At 38.9% G+C, this 23,817-nt stretch overlaps 1 protein-coding gene across 6 annotated transcripts in view; it reads left to right on the top strand.

Annotated features, from left to right (window-relative positions):
- CPQ (carboxypeptidase Q) overlaps window positions 1–23,817 on the top strand; it is a 461,474-nt gene that overhangs the window by 303,431 nt on the left and 134,226 nt on the right. For all 6 annotated transcript variants that reach the window (XR_002122197.1, XR_002122199.1, XR_002122198.1 and 3 more), the window contains exon 5: window positions 19,678–19,769. Coding sequence is in view for 3 of the 6 variants with exons in the window: in XM_019627075.1 (XP_019482620.1) it covers window positions 19,678–19,769 (92 nt within the window). In the remaining 3 variants the exon portion in view is untranslated. The remainder of the gene's footprint in view (window positions 1–19,677; window positions 19,770–23,817) is intronic.

Raw genomic sequence — 23,817 nt, 5'->3', positions numbered from 1 at the left:
CACAACTAGACTGAAGAACAAAAGGACAGCAACTTGTCTGTTCCCCTTCCCCAATTCCCCAGCACTGTTCCCATCCCCCCAATTCCCCAATAAAAAAAATAAAAATAAAGCACACTCCTGCTCCCAATCCTGCCCGTCCCCTATCAAAGTTTATTTCTTTGAAGAGTTTCTTCTGTAGAACTCCACACAGGTCCCAAGTATACTAATGTCTTTAACAGTTGGTTCTAGAATGAGAAGGGCTTCTATTAAGAGAGTCTTCCATTTAATTTGAAGTTTTACACAACAGTTTTCTGTGTGGTTTAATTTTTGGCATCAGACTATTTTAACAGAAGCTGTGTGGTGGTTCAGCCAGATCTTTGAGTGCTAGAGTCTTCCCATGATGCCCTTGGCGGATGATGAAAGCAGGCCCACCCTGCAGACAATACCACAGGTACTGCCTAGAATAAAATGACACATGCATGCAAATGCCACTGATAACTTGTTTGCCTCCTGAATAATATTTTATTTTCCATAAAGAGGCTGTTTTCAAAACTGACCGTGTCTGTAGCCTGGTAATGGGCAATAATGATTAACATACCAAAATAGGAGTAATTCTGAGGGCTTTTTGACATTCTCCTTAGAAAAATCCTTTACTTAAAAGATAAAGAACTATTTCTAAAATGACAAATGTGTGTAAATTTTCAAAGTGGATTGTGATTTCTCTGAAAAACACAGGCAGTCAGAACACAGTTATGGTTTACAGTCTGAGGTAATCTAATTCTTGAAATAAACTATATTCTGAGCAGCGGCATTCATTTTCTAAATAGGAGGAGAAATTGTTATTGTTTATAATATACAAAAGGCTGTTTTTCTTACATGAGAACCTCTGGGGGACCAAACAACAGTTTTAATACTATAAAGGAGTGGGCTGTAAAACACTGGGATAAGTCTTGTTTACTCAACATTTAATGCCCATGGTCTGTTACGCATGAAGAGATTCACTCTGGTGCTGTTGTTTAATGCTGGAACAGTATATTAGTCTGGCTAAGATTAGATTAGACAGTTGACTCAAAATACCCCAGGTTCAAGGCTCAAAAATGAATAAATCAACATTGTTACCATACAGAACACTTGTGTGGTGGGGTAATGAACCATCCTCTCTCTTTAGGTCCTTGTGATGTTCAAGCCTTGAGGAAATGGCCTGACATCTCTATTTAAACAAACAAACAAACAAAAACAACATCAAAAACCTCTTTAATACCAGTTGTCATTTGAAGAATTTAAGACAAATTATTTGCTCAGAACAATTTGATAGTTTGTATTATTGATCCCCCAGTACACAGAAATATATTTAAGCAACATGGTGGTGGGTCAAGCCAAAGATTGTCTAGAAGCTGGGATTGGTAGCCCAGTAAACTCTATAATAATGTGTCGGTTTATGCTTGGACAATTTAGGCTGTCTGTACAAATGTGCCTTCAGCCTGTGGCCAGGATGAATCCAGTACCAAGAGAACAGCTCTTCCATCGGGCTGGGTTCCTCACTTTTCAGTTTTATGACTGGCCAAGAACGTACTTTTCTTATTGGAGTCTTATGAGTTTGTATCAGTTGGTATCATCTCTTATCATCTTCATCAGATGCCTGTGCCTACCTCCCACAGGACTCATCCCAAGGTGAATCAGCCCCAGCCTGCTGGACTCACCGAGGGGACCCACATGCAGGAGTATAGGCTTACATCAGGGGTTTCTGAATCAAACAGATCTGGGTTCAAGTTTTGCTTCTGCTGTTATTATACATGTGACCATGAATAAGTTGTTTCACCTTCCTAAGCCTCAGTTCTCCGATTTGTAAACTAGGAAAAATAATAATACCTATAGCCTTGTATTCCAGTGTGGATCAGTTGAGAAAAATTAAAGGAACTAATGCACGTAAAGTGTTTAGTGTATTGCCTTAGCACATAATAGGCACTCAGTAAATACTAGCTTCCTTTTCACTTTACCTCATGAGCAAACACCTCTATTCTCTCATTAGTGTTCTGTTCATATCAGTTGTCAGCATGACTCCATAGAAGTCTGTTTTGTATTTCTCATATGACTCCTTCTTCATGTGCTGATCTGTTTGGTTCTGAGGTCTGGACTGCAACTGCCTTTTCCTTGTCCCCTGGCTTTGGAGATCATCTGGTCCCATGGACAACAAACACATCTCTACCATCCAAAGTGTAACCCTTCCACTCACTCTGCATTGGCCATCTCTGCGCAGCCAAGGGCTTAGGCCCTGGCAGATCAGCCTCTGGCCACGTGCTCTGCATCTGTGCCAGCCCTGTGCTAGTCTCTAGCAATGATAGTACATATTCTGATGCCTCAGAGAACCAAGCCAGATGCACACTTTCATTTCTGGATTCTTGTATTCTATGTTCGACAAGTTCCAGCATTCTTTCTACTTTGTTCTAGACACTTTCCACCTCATTTCCTCCATGTCACATCTGATTTTTTCATATTGTAGACAGTGGGTACAGGCCTTAAGGAGTGAGTGTGGTTTGCTGACAGCTGCCCTGACCAGGATGGTGTTGGGAGGAGGTGCAGGAAGAAACAGAGTAAGATGTCTACGTCTTTTCTTGAGTTTATGACAGTGCCATTTATGGTCACCCATTTTTATTTAATGAATAATTTGTCTACTGGAAAAGACGTGCTTTATTTTGTATATTCTTTAAAAAGAAAAGCAGGTTACCATCTGGCTTTCACCATTTAAAATGGAACTTAAAAATATCTGTGTCATCTATATTCTAGTCATTTTGCTCTCAGGATTTTCTTAATTCTCGATTAATTTCCCTCCCTCCCTCCCTCCCTCCCTCCCTCCCTTCCTTCCTTCCTTCTTGTTCCTTCTGTCACTCATCTATTCATTAATCCAGGTGAGGAAATAAGCCCTGCTGAATTATAACAGAAGGGTGAGACTTTTATCAGAGTTCTGTGCGTGGCATGTAGTGGGATCACGGGGATGGTGGTTCCTCCAGCTCTGCAGGTCACAATGTGATTTGTATAATTTCTGTGACTTCTGCCAGCAGCAGGCCTGTGGCGTTTGATTTACTGTGTTATGCTTCGTGTCTGCCTTTTCACTGCTCTTCTTCTCCACACTTAGTATTTATCTCAAGCTTCATTTTCCTAGGGAAGATTGCACTGGAAATCTGAGGAGGAGTTGGAAGGTGGGGTCCTAGTGGAAATGAAAAGGAAGACTTGAAAACAGGCCCTGTCCTCCACTGTGATGATGCCTGGTGACTTAACAGGGATGACGCAATACATGGCCGACTTAAGCATACATTAGAAAGCAGCTCAGTTACTTCCTTACTGTTATTGAAGCCCAGATGCTACTGTCTACCTATGCCTTCTAGTGCCTGACCTAAATTAATTTTTGTCTGTTATATGTCAGAGAATGTTCTCAATATAAGGGGGCCTGAGTCAGGGGGGTCTAGTTAAAAAGGCATGGACACAGGGTAAAAAAAATCTGGATTCATATCCAGCCTCTAGCACTTAATAGCTTTGTAACATTGTGCAAATCACTTACGTTTTTTAACCCATTCTTTCCTTCTCTGTTACTTGGGGACAATACCCTCAGGTATTAAAATACTCTCAGTATTATGGAATTATTGTAAAAATTAAGTGAGATAATGTCTAGCAAGAACTTAGCACAGTGATTGGCATAGTGGTAAGTTCCCAGTAAATCCTGCTCCCTTCTCTCTCCCAGCCTCGCCTCCCAACCAGTTGGCCAGCTGTCTCCAATACAGTATCAGTGGGACTGTAAATACTTTCACTGTTATGTAATTGCTCTCCACCAATCTGCTGCTTGATCACCTTTCTGCCCTCCCTCCAGAGTTATTCCTACACTCAATTCTGACCCTCCCTCTGCCAGATCTCCCTCTCTGTAGAGAGTAGTGAAAACTTGATGTTTAAAAAATCATTTTCCCATAAAAAACTTGAAATCCCAACAATGGTTTTGTGAATTTTTATTTTATAACAGGATTTATTGTTGATGCAAAAGTGAATGTATTTACGTTTGGAGCTTATTTTTCTCAATAATCTTGACAGTAACATTTTCCTGATTTTTGAGAAGCCCTGTGATTTTTGTGTACAGAGAATGTATTTTGTTGATTTGACTAAGTGGATGCTAAGTTTATAGTTTTTTCAATTGTTTGAAAATTTCTGAAGCTCAGGTTCTCAGAATACAAGTGAGTCTTCAACAATTCTTCTGTCTCCCCCTTCAAGTTAGTGATGATTTTTGGACCCAGCAGTTCAAGACTTTTGTCATTCCTGTTGCTATAAATCTGGACATTCCAGTGTTGTTCAGCTTCTAAATATCTTATGGTCTGATTGCTTATCTCCCTCAGGCTAGAAAAGGTTGTTCTTTGCATTGCTCCCAGGTCTCATCCCTACTAACCAAAACATTTACTCAACCAACTGTCTATAGGCCATATTCTTGTTACTTTGTCTCTTTGAAATTGGATAGTTTTAGATGGAATTTGAAGGTGCTAATGTGGACCTCTGAGTCATAGGGGCATAGACAGTAGCTTTGTTCCATTATATTCTCTAATGTGAGTTTTGCCTTAAGAAAAAGACAGAAGAAGGAAGAGGTTGCACAGGACTGGTCAGAGCTTCCACACAGCTTATTGCTTAGGAATACAGTAGCCCGAACAGTTAAGAGCGTGGATTGGGCATCAGACAGTCTCAAGTTATAATCCCAACTCTGCCATTTACTAGCTGTGTAATATTAGGTAAGTGACTAATTTCTATACCCCTCAGTTTCATTATTTGTCAAATGAGAAGGCAATATCACTTGCTTGGCAGAGTTAAATTGTATAAGGTACTGTCTGCACAGTGTCTGGTACAGTGCTGAGTGCCCCAGTAAGTCTTGGTCCCCTTTCCCCCATCTTGCACTGAGTATTGGCCATCTCTAGAATGACATTGGTGGCGCTGTAAGTACTTTTACCATTACGTCATTGCTCTCTTCCAATTCTTATTACCTTCCTGTCCTACCCCCCAGTTTTATTATTGAACCCAATTCTAGTCTCTGTTTCTGTGGTGTAACCTCATTCTCCATCCAGAACAATAATTTTTTTAAAATCAGTTTTATTTAGATGAATTCAAAGCGCTTGCAATGATGATGATGATGGTGATGGACATGGTGATAAGAATAATGTGGGAATTTCTTACTCGCTTTGTCTTTTAGATTATAAGTTCCATATGTCCAAAAAGCATGACTGTCTTCTTCAACCCTTAATCCTTCAGTCCCTGGACTAAGAATAGTCATTGAATGAATGAATCTGATATTTTGGGTACCTCTGACCGAGCCATTATCTTTAGGATTTCTGCACTGTTAGTCCAAATGAGTATTTGTTGATTTATATATTCACTCCTCCTGTTACAGAATTTTAGTTTGTTTTTTATGAAATAGAATTTTAAAATCTATGCTTTTACATCCAAAGATGGACAATGATGTTGTATTTTAATAAGCATTAAATGTGGCAATTGAATATAAATGTTAGAACAGAACAGGAAAGAATGTTCTTGAAATGTTTGTGTTTACATAGGGGGGGAAAATCTAGTAGGTTGATTTTAAGATTTTAGGACAGGGGGTCCTGGGAAAAGTTCTGAGAATGGAGGCATCACATTCCTTCCCACACTCAGCACATAACTCTGCATGGGTTTGGTTTCATTTCAAAAGTGGAGTGTTCTCAGACTCTGAACACAGCCCTGTAAGCTCGACCCCTGTAAGCTCGACCCTAAGAGGGCAGCAGATGAATTTGGGGAGTCTTTCTAAGACGACAGTCCCCTAAGGTCTGAGATAAATTTTTACAAGCTCCTATAAATACTTTTAACAAATTATATAAAATTTCTCCCTTACCCTAACAGCTTTTATTAACAAGATGTGATGTAATGACTGAAAAAGCGAAATCTCCATAAGGTAGATAACCCATTACCTTGGTAATATAAGGTTTATACATTTTGAAACATTGAATATCTGGAGAATACAAATGTGACTCACACTTCCCATAATTGAGGAATGAACATGTTTCAGATAAACAGTACTTCTCTTGGAAGGCCAAAAACTTCTCTTGAGAAAATACCTGTTCCGTATTCCTATGGGTAGGGTTCAGTATTTGCAGTCATCAATTATAACATTCTAGATCTAACAGAGATTCAAAGATTCCAGTCTATTTCCATGTTCCCCACCTACCCAAGCCCAGCCTTATTTCCAGACTTTATTCTCCCTTAGACAAATATAACTAATAACTGATTTCATGTTTAAAAATATCTTCTACCCAAAAGTTATTTTTAAAAATCTATATCTGTCTTGTTGCAGCTTAAAAGAATTTTTATTTGGTGTGCTAATCCATTCATCAACAAATATGTACAAGGCTCTTTGATTTACCAGGAACTGCATATGGAAACCAAAAACAGAAAGCACATTATTCATGATTAATTGCCAAATGGGTAGAACAGAAAATAACATCTTTGAAGTTCATAGGAAGGAGAGAGTGGATTAGGAGGAATTGGAATTAGGTTTTATAAGATGTTTGGGATATGGGTAAGTCAAGAGAAAAATGAAGGGCAAGTGGTATGGCATTCATGGTGTGAGGAAAAGCACAGAGATGGAAAGAAAATGAAGAGACCAACTTACCTGGAAATTAGGCTTTGAGAAGAGGTGTAGTTGGAGGCAAGTCTAGAGGGGCAGATTGGAACCAGTCCACATAGAGCCTTGAATGACATACTAAAGAGGATGGACTTTATGCTATAGAACAGTGGCCTCCAAAGCTAGGCACTTAGGAACATCATTTGGGTACAAGAAAATATTTATTCTTTATTTTATATATATATATATATATATATATATATATATATATATATATATATACACACACACACACACAACACACACACATATATATATTATATATATTATATATATATAGCTAATATTATGTTTATTGACAATATTGTATGTATGTCATTTATACATAAATATACATATGTGGTGATGCGTGTTCAAAATAGCTTTACTGATAGAAATGCATGTTCAATAAAATTTGGAGGCAGACTGGTGCTATAGACAATAAGGAGTGATTAAAGATTTTCACACAGCCAATGACTTGTTCAAAGCATTGTTTTAAGAAGATGAATCTGGCAACAGTTATACAGAGAGGACTGGAGGAAGCAGTTAGTTGTCAATTGCAGCAGTTCAAAGGGCTTAAATTATAGTAGCCACAGTGGGAATGGAAAGGAGGGGGAAAGTACTAGAGACGTTTTGATGATCTTATCCTTTTCATGGTGAGGTTGTCCCTTAGCAAGAGCATTCAGCAATTACTTTGGGAGCTGAGAATGGAACAACGTTCAAGAAGATGAGTTTTTTTGTTCAAAACTGATTGCAAAACTTTACTGATGCTGCCAAATATGTCATCGTCTGAAAACCTAAACTTAAATGGAACCAAGAATAAAAATTATGATTAATTATTGGTCAAAAACAAGTTTAGATAACTTCACAACTAATTTTATATGCAAGAAAAGCCTTTAAAAATGTAGACAACATCTTCTCCATCATAACCGTAAAAAGGAGCCCTTGAAAGAGTTAATGGAGCAGTGTAATGATGATGCCTCCTGAATGATAACATAGCTTATGCTTCATATCTGCTTTTTGGTATTGAAAAGGGATTCCAGAGATTTTTTTTCATCTCAGTTGCTTGTTGGAGATAATCCCTGATTCAAGTACAAGCACATTCTTTCTTCCTCACACAGCATGATCTACACAAGAAATAAAATTTAAAGAACCATATTGGCGAATGAGAATTTGTAAGACAAGCCTTGGTACTCGCACTTGATTTACCACCATTTTCTTAAAAATTGTACCGTTTAGCTCTCCCCGTTTAATGTTTTTGCAACTTAGAACTCATAATAAAAGTGTGATTCAGAGTTCAAATCTATCATTAACCAGGCTTCTCTGTTTCTCCTTGAAGATAAAAAACACTCTAAATAATGATAGGGAAGAAGAAATAGTATGTTTTAAATGCGAACCAGATCAGGCTTCTGATCCCTACATGAAACTAACATTATCTTCAAAATATATTTTAATGAAAGAGCTCCACTATCAGGCAATTTAAAGAAGAAAAACAAATTAACATATTTTAACTCTAGTCAGGCATCAGATGTAAACTTAACATTTGTCTCAATCAAGCTTAAAAAAGACTACAGATTGAGAGTGCATATGTATGTGTGTAATTATTTTCGCTGAAACTGAATAGAATGTAGTCTAGAAAAATAGATATAGGATATTGGCACACATCAAAAAGAGGAAATAAGATTAAAAGTTCCATAGTAAGTAGAAGTGAATATTCTCATACATTGATGTTGGGAATATAAATCGGTAACCTTTCTTTAAGGCATGAATAACATGTTTCAAGAGGCTTAAAAATGTTTATACTATTTACACTCAGCAGTTTTACTTTTTTTTTTTTAAATTGGGGAATTGGGGGGATGGGAACAGTGCTGGGGAATTGGGGGAAAGGGAACAGACAAGTTGCTGTCGTTTTGTTCTTCAGTCTAGTTGTGGAGGACGTTGCTTCACTGGCCCAAGTTGGCACCATCATTGTGCTCTTCCCGGGTAAGGCAGATCAGTCGCCGGCTTCTGGACGGCCGCTCACTGTGGCTGCTGGCCGCTCACGCTGGCTGCTGGCTACACATGGTAGCCCATGGCAACCCACTGCAACAGGGGCTGCAGGCTACGCTGTCGCCTGCGACTCATGGCAGCCCAGCTCCAGGTTGAGCTGTTGTTCAGCATCTTAGCTGTAGAGGGCAGTGTCACTGGCCCTCATATGTGGGATCCGAACCGGGGCCCTCTGGCGTCCCAAGCCAGTTCTTAACCATTACACCACTTGGCCGGCCCACAGCAGTTTTACTTTTAAGAACTTGTCCTAAGAAGAAAAATCTTAAATGTCCAATAATAAGGGAATGACTAAAAAAAAAAAAAAAAAAGAAGAATGATTTTCTTAAAGATTATTGATTATAGTAGATAAAGGCTATCTATACCATGATTATAGGTGAGAAAAAAATATTATAAAACTATGTATAAAATGTCATTGTATATATACAAATACATGCATGCAAAAATTATAAAGAAATATAATAATATGCTTATAAGTTGTTTTTGCTTTCTAATTTTGTATTGTTTTCCTCAGTTTTCAATTTTATAAGGATGTATTTTGTTTTTATAGTCAGAAAAAATATCAAAGTAAAAAATTAAAGAGAACTGTCAGAGTTTAAAATGCAAATACCTATAACTTAATGCAGTTAGCTGATGGAAAGATTTCTATGAGCATAATGTATTTGTTTAATGACTTGATCAACAAGAGCTGTTGATGTACTCAATTTTGATTAGACCCATCTATGCTACATAGGTGAATATAATAGCAACTGAAGCAAAGTGTTGAAGTTAAAGCACATTTAATTATGGCTATGGGATGTTTTCACCTGTGTTATTTGGGCTTTGGTTTCACAAAAAGAGTACATCTTGCCAGTTTTCTGAACTGAGAAGGCACTAATATGTTTTAGATTAAATGAAAAGGCCATAGCTTTTATTTATACTTATGTAAATATATTCAGTCAGTCATTCAGTCATCAATAAACATTTACTCAGCACATATAAAATGTCAGGTACTGGACCAGGATTATGAAAAAGATAAATGAGTAAGTCTCAGAAAATTAATGGTCTAGTAGGGAGATCAACATTTAAGTGTGGTTGAAAATGAAAATAGAGGTCTGAATGAAATTCTAGAGTAACACTGAGAAAGGGGTATCCAACTTCACCATAGAGTTGGGGAAACCTTTCCAGAGAAAGTAATGTTAGAGATGGGCTTTGTTGAATGAATAGAATGATGGGCTTTGCTAGATGGCAAAGATGAAGGGACATTCTAGATAGGAAGAAGAGCATATACAAAGGACCAAAACACTGAGGTAGTATAGCGTGTTCAGGGACTGGTAAGAAATGTGATGTGGCTGGAGCTTAGGATGGGAGGCAGCAGCAGGACACAAGAGTAGAAAACTGGGTTAGGACCAGAAATGGCCTTCACACACTGGTAGTCACAGGGTTTCTACTTCAGCAAAGATTAATTGTGATTTTCCTGGCTAATAGAATCCTAATCATTATAATAAGGTAAGATGGTTCCCTTTGACTTATGGAAATTATAACTGTTATGACCTGTTCCATAAATGCACGCTATACATATGATCACATCTCTTTAATTACTTGAAAGTTATATAGCCAAGCCCCCACTGGCCTTATGAGCAGGATGTCTATTATCTCCTCCTTAGGTCCCTTCCACTGCCTCTGGATTGTCCAGGAATCCTGGGACTTTACTTAGGCTGAATAAGGCAGCCCTCCTCCAGAACCCTGTAGCTGGAGCCACATGTGATTGCTGTTCCCTCTGGTTGCTGCATGAAACCTTTTGCACCCCTAAGTCACAGTGGTGCCCATTTTGGGCACAAGGTCACAACTGCCTTTGTTTACTTTCCCTTCCTGAGCTATTGTTCTCTAAATCATAAACTCTATGCCAGGGTGTCTGGGTCTAGAGGAGTTTCTGGAGTTGGCCACATGTTATGCTGAAATGAGCCCTTCCCCTAGAACCTTAAGCCACTGTGTTGAGCCCAGGTCAAAAGCCCAGACTCCTCCCTTCATCAGGGTCGCTTTATTTTAGTGGTTTCCAGTACCTTCCCTGTCTGGGACCTTAGTCATTGTCATCCTCACCCAACACTTTTCTTATTCCCAGCCCCCAATCCAAGGAAGCAAGGGGAGGACACTGGGACTTTATTTCCAGAAGGCCCTGGGCTCCTTTACACATTGATTTCCCTCCTGCCCACGGATTTACCTTTTGTCCAGGTTATTTCTCCAGACAGCTTAAGAGGTAGCAGCTTACAAGATGACGTTTTCAAAAAGTTTGTTGCCCTGCCACTGTGACCCCCAACTGCCTAATAGCTTTATATGTACATAACTAAGAAAGATACCAGAAGATCCAAGATGGTGGAGTAGATAAATGCTGTGCTTCCCTCCTCCCATGACCACCTTAAAATTACAGCTAAATTGTGGAACAATTAACCTGGAGAACCATCTGAAGTCTAGATGAACATAAGTCTTATAACTAAAGACATACAGAAGAAACCACCTCAAGACTGGTAGGAGGGGCAGAAATGCAAACTGTGTGTGGCAGTTGAGAATCAGGAGGGATGTCTCAGTCGTGCAGGTTCCCCCAAAGGATCAAAGGACCCTAGCCACAGACCGAGCTTCCCAGTCCAGAGTACCAGTGCCAGCTAGAAGATCCACCACAACATCTAACTGTGAAAAACAGTGGGGATTCTGACCTTCCCAATGGAATGGAAGGCTGAAAGAAACCCGGATGTTCTCTTATAGGGCCTGCACACAGACTTGCCCTTAGTAACTCACTCTGGGCTCCAACAGAAGGACAGTGACTCGGGGCATCAAAAACATGCAGAGAGAGACTGAGTTGTGTGGCTCAGGGCAAGGACTTGGAGGAATAGTCACCATTTTCCCTGTGTGGGGTACTCCCTTGCAGCTAGCAGGCAGGTGCTATCTTTCCTGTGTTAAGCCCTCCTCCACACAGCCAAATCTGAATCTGAATTGGCCTGGCGAACTCCCCTTGCTCTACCCTGGTGACTCGCTGGGACCCTGCCCCACCCAACTCACAAAATGCCTAAGGACACATCACAACCAGCAGAAACCCTGACCAAATTACACTCGTTCATGGAAAACTCTCAGGTTCATGGGTCTGAGGTATGTGGTGGCTGACCTCAGTGTTCTCTGAGACTTTTGCTAAGCTTAGCACTGGCACCAAACCAGAATCTACATTAACCTGGTGACCACCACGTCTCCCACCCTGGTGACTCTCTGAGACACCTGCTTGACCAATTTCACATACTGTACAAGGCTGTATCAGTGACTGACCCTTATGGGAGCCCACAGGTAGCAGCAGGCCTCAGAGTGTCCTAGGATTTTTGTGGAGCTACCCCAGGCTGGGTACTATGGCAGCTGTTTTTGGTTCCCAGCATGGCCTCTACCACACATCCAAATCCAGCACAGGGAATGACCAACCATGGATCACCTTGTAGCTCCTACCAGGTAGTCCCCAGATGGTTACAGGCAGTGGCTGATCTGGGTCTGCACCAGAGCTCCTGCAAAGAGGCCCCACAACCAATGTACCTGGAAGTCAGCTTCAGACAACAGCAGAACACCACCTAATTAACCCCATAAGCAGCACACACAAAGGACAGTCTCAGCAGACATCAGAGCTCATGGGGTAAGGTCACTGCACAGCAGCCTGTAAGCTCTGATGTAGCCAGACCCCACAGTCAGTCAGCATGAATGTCACTCCAACCCACTGATGTGCCAATAACAATCAAGGCTCAACTATAACAGGAGAGCACACACAACTCACACAAGGGACACTCCTGGAGTACTCAGCATAGGAAACCAGGGAGAGTACACCACTGAGCCCCACAGGGGACAAACTACATAAGGCCACCTGGTTAAGCATTATCACCTATTACATAGAAACAAATCCTGGAGGCAGCCAAAATGTGGAAACAAAGGATTATGTCCCAAATCAAAGAGCAGGAGAAAACTCCAGAAAAAGAAGTAAAAGAAAATGGAAGCAAGCAACCTACCAGATACAGCATTCAAAACAATGGTTATAAGGATGCTCAATGAACTTAGGGGAAGACTCAATGAACCTTGTGAGAACTTTAACAAAGAGATAGCAAGCATTAAAAAGGATAAAGGAACTATTTTAAAAATCAGAAATAAAGAATACAATAACTGAAATGAAGAAAGCACTATTAGGAATGAACAGCACACTAGATGAAACAGAGGATTGAATCAGCGACTTGGAAGACAAAGTAGCAGGAAACACCCAACTGGAACAGTCAAAGAAGAATGAATACCTATCCTCAAACTATTCAAAAAAGTTCAAGAGGAGGGAAAGCTCCCAAACTCATTTTACGATGCCACACTTAACCTGATTTCAAAACCAAGCAAAGACATTACAAAAAATGAAAATTGTAGGCCAATATTCTTGATGAACATAGATACAAAAATCCTCAACAAAATTTTAGCAAACCAAATTCAACAATACGTTAAAAAGATTATACACCATGATCAAGTGGGATTTATTCCTGGGATGAAAGATTGATTCAATATCTGAAAATCAATTAACGTGATACACCATGTTAAAGAAAATAAAAGATTAAAAACATATGATCATATCAATAGATGCAAAAGAATCATTTAACAAAATCCAGCATCCATTTATGATAAAAACTCTCAGCAAAGTCATCAGAGATGGAACATACCTCAATATAATAATGGCCATATACAACAAACCTACAGCTAACATACAAGTACTCAACCTGGAAAAACTGAAAGCATTCTGCTTAAGATCAGGAAGAAGACAAGGATGTCCACTTTCATCACTTTTATTCAGCATAGTATTGGAAGTCCTAGCCACAGCAATCAGACAAGAAAAAGAAATAAAACACCCAAATTAGGAAAAAAGTAAAATTCTCATTATTTGTAGATGATACAATACTATATAGAGAGAACCCAAAAGATTCCACCAAAAAATTTTAGAACTGATAAATGAATTCAGTAAAGTAGCAGGATACAAAATTAACATTCAGAGATTCGTTGCGTTTTTATACACCAATAATGAATTGTCAGAAAGAAAAATTTAGAAAACAATCCTATTTACAACAATTGTATCAAAACAAAACCTAGGAATAAATTTAACCAAGGAAGTAAAAAATCAAGGGAGTACTCAGAAAACTGTAAGACCCTGAAGAAAAAAATTAAAGAAGATACAAATAAATAGAAGTATATACCACACTCATAAATAGGAAGAATTCACATCATTAAAATCTCAATAGTGCCCAAAGCAATCTATAGATTCAGTGCTGCCCTATAAAAATAACAATGGCATTTTTCACAGAACTAGAATAAATAGAAATATCCATCTTGAGAAAGAACAAACTGGAGATATGCTACTTGATATCAACTATACCACAAGGCCATAGTAATCAGAACACCATGGTACTGGCATAAAAACAGACATATATATTAATTGACAGGATAGAGAACCCAGAAATAAGCCCACACCTATATGGTCATTTAATCTTGGACCAAGGAGACAAGAATATATAGTAGGGTAAAGACAGATTATTCAAAAAATGGTGATGGAAAAACTGGACAAATACATTGAAAAAAAACGAAATTGGACCACTTCTTACACTATATATAAGAATAAACTCAAAATGGATTAAACACTTAAATACATGACCCAAAACCGTAAAACTCCTAGAAGAAAACATTGGCAGTAAACTCTGACACTGTTCTTAGTAATATTTTTTTCTGATATATCTCCTTCAGTAAAGGAAATGAAAGAAAAAATAAAGGGGACTACATCAAGCTAAAAAGGTTTTGCACAGCAAAGGAAACCACCAACAAAACAAAAAGCCAGCCTACTGAGTGGGAGACGGTATTCGCCAATGGTACATCTGATAAGGAGTTAATATCCAAAATTTATAAAGAACTCACACAACTCAACACCAAAAAAACTAAAAACCCAATTAAAAAATGGGCAGAGGAACTGAATAGACATTTCTTCAAAAAGGACATACACATGGCCAATAGACATATAAAAAGATGCTCAATGTCACTAATCATCAGAGAAATACAAATTAAAACCATAATGTGATATCACCTCACACCTGTCAGGATGGCCATCACCAACAAATCAACAAACAACAAGACTTGGTGAGGTTATGGAGAAAGGGGAACCATTTGTGGGATTGCAAATTAGTGCAGCTACTATGGAAAATGGTTAAGAAGTGCCTCAAAAAATTAAGAACTACCTTATGACCAAGCAATTTTCATCAATAGATGATCGGATAAAGAAATTGTGGTATATATACACAATGGAATACTATTCTGCCAAAGAAAAGAAAATAGTGCCATTTGCGACAACATGGATGAATCTTGAGATTATAATGCTAAGGGGAATAAGTCAGACAGAAAAAGTTGAGAACCATATGATTTCACTGATATGTGGGATATAAAACTGAAAACAACAAATGAATAAGACAAACAAATGAAGAAACAAAACTCATAGACATAGACAATAGTTTAGTGTTACCAGAGGGGAAGGGGGAGAGGGGTGGTAGATTGAGGGTAAAAGGGATCAACTATATGGTGATGGAAGGAGAACTGACTCTGGGTGGTGAACACAATGTGATATACAGATGTATTACAGAATTGTACACCTGAAACCTATGTAACTTAGTACTAACAATTGTCACCCCAATAAACTTTAATTAAAAAAAAAAGAAATGCAAATTGGTAGTTAGAAAATAGTCGTGGGGATGTAAGACATAGCATAGAGAATACAGTCAATATATATATATATATATATATATATATATATATATATATATATATATATATATATATATAGTAAACAAATAAAACTACCAGGTGATTCTTGTAATTTTCTTCAAAGTAATTTTCTATTCCTTCCTATAAAAGAAGTAGTTGCAATTACTCCTGTAAGATAATTCATGTTTGTCTAACCATGCCCCCTATTTTTAAAAAGGATGATAATGTGCTTATATATTGAGTGACAAATTATGTAACTTGACCAAGATAGAAATAGGTCTTGACCCCCAAAACCATGTGTTAACCACTATGCTTACTGCCTCTTCTCATTCAGTTTATATGCTAACATGTCATTATTTATTCTATAACTCAGATACTGTGCTTATATTCACTAAGTTTATTGCAGGAATAGAAATCTCTAAGTGTAGCCACTCTTCTGAACTGTTGATAAAAGAGAGCTGGACAATAAATGTATTTATGGACTCATGCATTTATATGGCAATTGAATATATTTACTCTAAGAGAAAGTTGTGTTTTCTCTTAAGTTAGGTCAAGAAGAGAGACTACCACACATAATTCTAGAGGGATTGAAACTGAGTAGGATACAGGCATTTTGGTCAATAGATATTGTTAACAAATAGTGTTAAGAATTTATGATTTGGGAGAGCTATGTATTGGTCTGCATTAATCTGAGTTCATTTTTCTTTGCCCCACTCTTGGTGCAAGTGTAAGACAGTCTGCTGATCTTTTCATTTTATCGGTTTAATGATAGTCACCTCTCAGACTTATCATCTTTAAGTTTAGTATTGGGTTGTTAGAAAAGTCATGATGTATTTTGTCTATGTTTGTCAAAGGTCATTTATTTATGTAAAGAACAAAGATCAACCAATGATATATTGCCCGTTTTGTTCAATAACCTTTTGCCATCTTTCAGTGAGCTTCATAATTTCTCGTTCATAGAAGGACCTGTTTTTATTTGCGAAAAATTGAACAAGGTGCTGATTTATAGCCTCAACTGAATTGAACGTTATACCATGCAAGGAGTTTTGAAGAGAGCGAAACAAGTGGAAATCTGACAGCACAAGGTCAGGCGAGTATGTTGGGTGTGGCAACACATCCCATCCAAGCTCCAATAATTTTTTACAGCTGATCAAACTTGTGTGTGGTCTCGCGTTGTCGCAGTGGAACACAACTCCTTTACAATTAACAAGCTCTGGACATTCCTGGATAGTGGATTCATTCAAACTGTCCAATTGTCCAACACATTCGAATTGATTGTTTGGTTCCTTGGTAGGAGCTCGAAAAACACAACACCTTTAAAATCCCACTACACTTAGAGCATAACCTTCCTCTGATGAATGTCTGCTTTCGATGTCATTTGAGGCGAAACATCACGTCAGGACCAAGACCGTTTGCACACCACATTGTTGTCAACAATCCACTTCTCATCACCAGTTATCAGTCACTTTAAAAAAGGATCGTTTTCCTCACGTTTAATGAGTATATTGCAGATGTTTATATGCGCCATCAAATGAACTTCTTTGATTTTATGCAGAATCCAAATATCAAGCTTGCTTACGTATCCCAGCTTCTTCAGGTGATCATGAACTCTTGAATGATGGATGTTCAATGTTTCTGCAATCTCTCATGTCATGTAACATGGGTTTGACTCGATCAATGCCTTTATTTTATCGTCATCAACCTCGGTGGGCCTCCCTGACCGAGGAGCATTGTTGAGATCAAAATCACCAGCACAGAATTTTGTGAACCATCATTGGCACTGACTTTCTTGTAGAGCATCGTCACTGTAAACTTTATGCAACTTTTCACAAGCTTGACGCATGTTCTTCCCTTTATGGAAGTAAAACAGTAAAATATGGCAGAAATGTACAGTTTTGTTTTCCATCTTCAACTTGTTGTAAAATCTCCAAGACTCAACCAAATCGCTCAATTTTTTTATAATGAATCTAGAACTGTCAGCTGTCAAATGACATAGCAATAACATAGATGCGAATGACTCTAGTACTTCCAAAAATTAACTAGTGCCATCTGTCACAAAAATGCATCATGACTTTTCCAACAACCCAATAAAACTTGAACGCCTTTGGTAGAACTTCCTCTCTGACTACTCAGATTCCCCTTCTCTCTAGGAGTAAAATTGTGTGCTCTATGCTTAGATGTTTATTATATAGTTTTATAGTTCGTTTGTTGAATGTATATTATATGCCAGGCACAGGATTGTCTTACATACATTGTCACATCTCATTTAATCCTCACAATCACCCAGTGAAATGGTTATGGAATAAGCATAGCATATTCTCTCCACTTTTCAGAATAAGAGGCTGAAGTTCAGGTAGAACAATTTCCCAGTGGTTACACAGCAGGTACCTGAAGATAGCAGGGCTCTCCAGATCTGTCTGCCCTTTTCAACTACAGCAGCTTGCCTGGGAGTGAACTAACTGAAGAGTTTTAGGAGATGAGACTGGGAAAGTAATGGGAAGATTTGAATTTTATTCTAATTGAGATACCAAGCTTTGGATTCATTTATTCATTCAGTGCCTATTGATCAGGCACCTAATGTATGTTGAACAGTCTAGGCACTGGGGGTCACCACAGCAAATAAAAAAACATAGACCCCTGCCTTCCAGAAGCTTAAATTCTGGCTACTGGAGGTTTTGAGCAGAGAAATGACATGATCTGGTTTAAGTTCAACTAGGGTCCTCCTGGCTGCTGTGTGGAGGGAGCACCACCTGCAGAGAGATGAGGACTATGGCAGGGAGAGCAATTAGGAGTGATTACAGCAATCCAGGCAAAAGAGGGTGGGTGTTTGGACCAGGGTCATAGCAGTGAGAAGCTGGATTCTAGATAGAAGAAAACACCAATGGAATTTACTGAGCAATTGGATGTGGAAATGGCTCATCCAGACTTTACCTGGAACTCAGGTCAGCCTGCATCCTAAACCCATGCTCTTTTTTAAAATGCTCAAGTGTAAAGTGGCTTCACAACAATATCCAATTTAATGGAAAACAGCTCCTTGTCAGCTCCTCAGCACTAGGCTTATGAAATGAGAATACTTGTTGGTGCCAAAGGAGGCAGGACAGAGCTTCATTTCCCAGGAGCATTTATCATGCAGGCAGCCATCCACCAGCCTGCTCCCTCGAAGACCACTTACCTGCATGGCAGCACTTATGTGGTAATACTTGAGATTTTCAACGTGTTCATCTCAGAGCCACTCAAAGTCTTGCCCTGTGGCTCCCCTGAGGTGAGGCGGGAGGATGGCTCTTCTTAATAAGATTTAAGCTCAGCTTTATGGGTTTCTTTTTTGTCTGTGCTCTTTCTCTGTGTGTTATTTCTCTGAAACAACATTATGAGGTCCAAATCAGAACAGGTTTTAATTCTTGGTCACAAAGTGGGACTTTTAGTGTATTGTGGTCCCATTTTTTAAACTTTGGGAAACAGAGTTTCCTTGTAGTTACCTTTACCAAGCAGACATTGTCACTCAAAAATGGTTCTACATATGTCACCTTTGCCAGTAACTTTAATAACTCCAAGATAGAAATTTATACTTCCCAAGTCAATGAAATTGCCACCAAACTGTTTATACAGCAATAAGGTGAATAAAATGTCATCCTCTTTCAATTACTTTTCATTGACCTTAAGTGAATGAACTTATATGTCCATGTAGGAGAGGAAATTCACCATGAGTAAACATAAATGTTGCATATGCTTCTCAGTCATTATACCACTGAGGATTGCATGGGCATTTGGCTATACTTATGGATTTAGACCAAGAAGCAATCCCCCACACAATTTCCCTTGAAGTAAAGTCAAATGATTTGGTTTCATTTAATCACTAGAAGGCCCCATGAACTACCTAGGGTCCTCCTAACTGTATCTTCTATACATAATCTAACATCTCACTGAACTTGGCCATCCATTGGGTCTTGTGGGACAGGTTGTCTAGTTAGGGCTATGATTAGAGGCTCTCACTTCCTGGCCTGCAGGCAGCATTTGCACAACCACATTAACCCTGGAGATCAGCCCTGAGGGTGTTCCTTTGCTGCATCAGCCACACTCTGAATCAGGCGGCCACACCAGCAAGAGATGAATATGTGTTTCTCTGGTTCTCTCCTGCCTCCAAAATGCGGATGAGGCAACCTTGCCATTTTTAAAAAAAATTAAAATCAACTGAAGAATCACTTATTTTATTTTATTGTTTTTCCCAGGGCTGCGTCCAAAGAGGACTCTACGTTTGGTGCTCTGGACTGCAGAGGAACAAGGTGGAATTGGTGCTTTCCAGTATTATCAGTTACACAAGGTGAGAAAGCAGCCATGGATTGCTGGGCATTTGCACATGTACCGTCAGTATAAGTTCAGTCTTTTGCCTTGAAGAAACTCAACAGTACTTTGTGGAAGGCTGACCCCAGCAAACACCCCTTAGGAAAGCCTTCTTCATCTAGCCCCATAGAGGAGAATGCACTGGTGAATTGAGAAAGCCATAGTGTGGAGCCGTGGTCTTCTCTCTTTCTACATTCATCTGTGGTCTTAGAAAAATCTCCACTGCCACACTGCCATTTTCTTAAAGGCTCTCTAGTTCTGCTACACTCACTTATGCCAGAGAAGTAGTAATAGCGAAACATTCCCTCTCCCCATGGAGCCAACTCCCATACTTCGATGCCCTAAACCCTCCTGGGAGCACTGGTATTTAAGAGCCAAGGGCTGAGACCTTGATCGGCCAGGAGCATTGATAATGGTGGCAGGAATGGCAGCAGCCAGAGGTCTCAGAGCTGGGTATGTGGAGAACAGCTTGGTTTGACAATGACTATAATAAGATAAAAGTGAAGCTTGAAGCAAGAAGGTGGTAGTGGAAGATCATGATTAGAAATATGAGACCACATTTAAGATGGGACAGGGAGATTAATATCAACAACAGCCTTTCAGAGAGGGGAAAGTATACAAGCTCAAAAATACTCTGAATCAAATCAAATGTTCATTCAAGGAGAATTCCCAATCAGTGGGTGTGCTGCGGAGCAGCAGTAGCAGAGCCAAGGAGTGAGGTCTGGTCAGCTGCTGCATCTCCAGATTAGAAGGAACAAAACTTGCAAGCTTAAATTATTAAAATCAAACAGAGGTTTATTTGTTTTCTGAATTGTATTTATATCGTTTGGATCATTGAGTAGTCAGTCTCTACTACCCAATTTCAGTTAGAACTGAAGAGTAATGAGTTCAGGGTCATGAATTTGGTCACTGAATGTAGTTGTTTACTGTACAAAGGAAAACCATGCTTTATGTCCAATTCTTTCACCACTTCAGCTCTTTTGGCCTCACTGGATCCTGGGAAATAAGATAATTCCAGATAAGTGTCCTTTGGTTAGTGGGTCACTAACATCATCTATATGTTGTGGTGGACTAGAACATCAGATAGAGTTGTTCTAGATTCAGCAACATTCAATTAATATTTCTGACCACCTACTCTCTCATGCACTGTATTAGGCATTACGTTTAGTGTCATTAAGATAATTAACCCTGACTTTTCGGAGACTGCAATCTAAAGAAGGACACCAATGACTGGACTTTGATTATGAAGTGTTCTGATAAAGAATCAAGTATTGATGGCAGACAGGAACCTCCCCTAACCTGTCCTTGGGGAACCATCAGCATAGGTTATATGGAAGAAATGACATCTAAGTGACGACCTGAAGACTGAATAGCAGTAAGCTATGGAAAAGGAGTTGGCAGGGAGGTGGTAAGTACTTCATAACAGGAACTGTATGTGCAAAGGCTGGAGGTAAAGAGAGCACAGCACACTGGAGAAACTGGAATGGCTGGTGCGTAAAAGATGGTACATCATGGTAGGAGCATAGAGTAGAGAGGTGAACAAAAACATGTAAATCGTGTTTAGAAGTTTGTACTTCATCCTGAGGCAAGAAGAATAACTGAATTATTTTTAAGGAGGAACTTTTAGATTCTATACATCTTGGACCCTATAAAAAACAAAATACCCAAAGAACTGTTTTGAAGTACGTTTATTCTCGGTAGTCTACTGTACTCCAAGAAAAAAAGACATTGCAATTAAACTGTAATGGATCAGGCTTGAAATTTCTTCAGCAACTGAATTTTTATAGATCTGAAAAAAGAATGTTTATTTCTCTGCAAGGTTTTGAAATTCATAGTAGCCTACTAAAATACATGGGTGAAATCAGAAATGACTTGATTTTAAAATTCTCAGAAGTTGGCCGGCATCAAAGGACTTATTCTGTATTTTTATGATTAACATATTGATAGAAGCATTGTCAAGAGCATAATTATTTCTGGAGTGGCTGAGTTTAACTTTAATTAAATATAACAGGAAAGTCACAAGCCAGGGAGGACAAATCAGATTGTATTTAGACTTCTTTATAGATTTATTTAATGCCAGAAAACAGTCAAACAATGTCCAATTCACTCCAGTCACAATGCAGAGAGCCTCTGTTCTAAATAAGGTATGATAACTGCTGAAACAAATAAGCCATAAAATTTCAGGGGTTTAACATAATAGAAATTTATTTTTTGCTCGCTTAACATATAGTCTACAGGAGGGCTCTGCTCCACATAGTCATTCAGGGATCCAGGCTGATAGACTCTTCAGCTTTTTAATATGGCCTTGAGCATTAATAGGCAGCTGGCAGTCAGGGAGAGAGTAGGGGGGTTTTATGGAACAATTCTGGAGGTAGACACGGAGAGACAAAGAGAGAATTTATATTTGCTTCACTAAGTCTGAAAGGACCTCCATCTACCATTAACCATGGTTATCTCTAAGAGAAAACTAGGATTAGGTGGCTACGGTGAGTTATATAACTGTATTGTGTTAATTTTCATAAAATAAAAATTATTTTTATAATGAAAGGAAAAATTAAAAGAACAGGGACATCAGTAAACATTTACTTAAGTTTTTATTTCATTGTAAAGAGAATGTTCTAGCTGATGAATCACATGTGGTGGGCAAGGAAATGTATCCTTCCCCCTCCAACAAATACTCACCAAAACACTTCAAGTACAAGCATAGACTGGTTACCACATCAAAGCTTTTCAGGCCTTCATTTTGCCTTCTCTCTTCAAACAAGAAACTAAATACACAACTGGCCATCAGGAGAACTGGTTCTAATCTTCACTCTGCCACTAACTAGATATTCGGCATCAACAGTGAGGTCCTGGGCAGGTCGAGTGGCTCAACTGGTTAAGAGCTCACTCAAGAGGGGGAGCTCTGAGCAATAGGGTTGCCAGTTCGATTCCCGGTCCGAGCTGAGCTGCTGCTGAGCTGCCAACAGATGGCAGGATGGCTCAGCTAAAAATTAAAAAAAAAATCCAATGAGGTTGCTCAGCCTCTCAAAGACTTAGTTTTCTCATCTTAGCTTACTAAAGTTTATCTCCCCCTCTCAACCCTCACAATGCAGAGAGAATCCCAGGTAATCATTATGCTTTACTTTATTGAAAACATAAGTTGTAATATTACTTACAATTAAAATGTGCAGTTAAACATGCCATTCTAAGTTCTAGTATGATTGTCTGTGGGAAAACAAAGGCAGTATTATCTTCAGCAGTACACCTAGAGATCAGTAAACTACTATTATTGAAAACTTACTCTGTAATAGACACTCCAGCCTGAAAGAAGTTCAATCCATCGTCTCTGTCACATTTGCTCCTTCTCTATTCCTTATTTCTGTTAATAATAACATCACCCTCCCACCCCCATATATCAAAACGTTGCTGACATTTTTCCTTCATTCTCTTTTTTGTGCCCCACATCTAATCAACAGTAAAGTGCTATTGATTCTTATATTCTATCACTTTAGATGCATCCTTCATTTCAAGGCTCTCTGTTGTTTCTCTACTTCAGGCTTTCCATGATACCCACCGTATCAAGTTAATGTTCCTGCAGCCCAGCTCAAATCCAATACACCCTTTGCCACCAAACATTCAGTTGTTTTCCAGCACTAATGCAATCTAGTACAAATTCCTTAGCTTCTTGCCCTCATGGTGCACCATGCCACGATTTCTCACTATTCTCCTCCATGTATTCTAGCCTGACAAAAATGAGAAACTCTTTATACATCACACACTAGTCTTTTGTTGTGTCATTAATCATATAGTTTCTTTTCCTTGAATTCCCTTCCTTCACATCTCTGCATGTTCTTCAGAGATGAAATCAAATGCCTTCTTTCTCATAGAACTAACTCTCCAAACCTTGATTAAACATAATCTCCCCATCTTTGAAACTAATGTAACACCTTATCTAGACATTTCTTAAGATGTGGAATACTTTCTAATTTATAGGAAGGAAGGAAGGAAGGAAGGAAGGAAGGAAGGAAGGAAGGAAGGAAGGAAGG

This window comes from Hipposideros armiger, unplaced genomic scaffold (assembly GCF_001890085.2).
Source record: "Hipposideros armiger isolate ML-2016 unplaced genomic scaffold, ASM189008v1 scaffold_705, whole genome shotgun sequence".
In the NCBI taxonomy this organism is placed as follows: Eukaryota; Metazoa; Chordata; class Mammalia; order Chiroptera; family Hipposideridae; genus Hipposideros; species Hipposideros armiger.
Note: the sequence above shows the minus strand (reverse complement) of the source record. Positions and strands in the feature narration are given on the sequence as shown.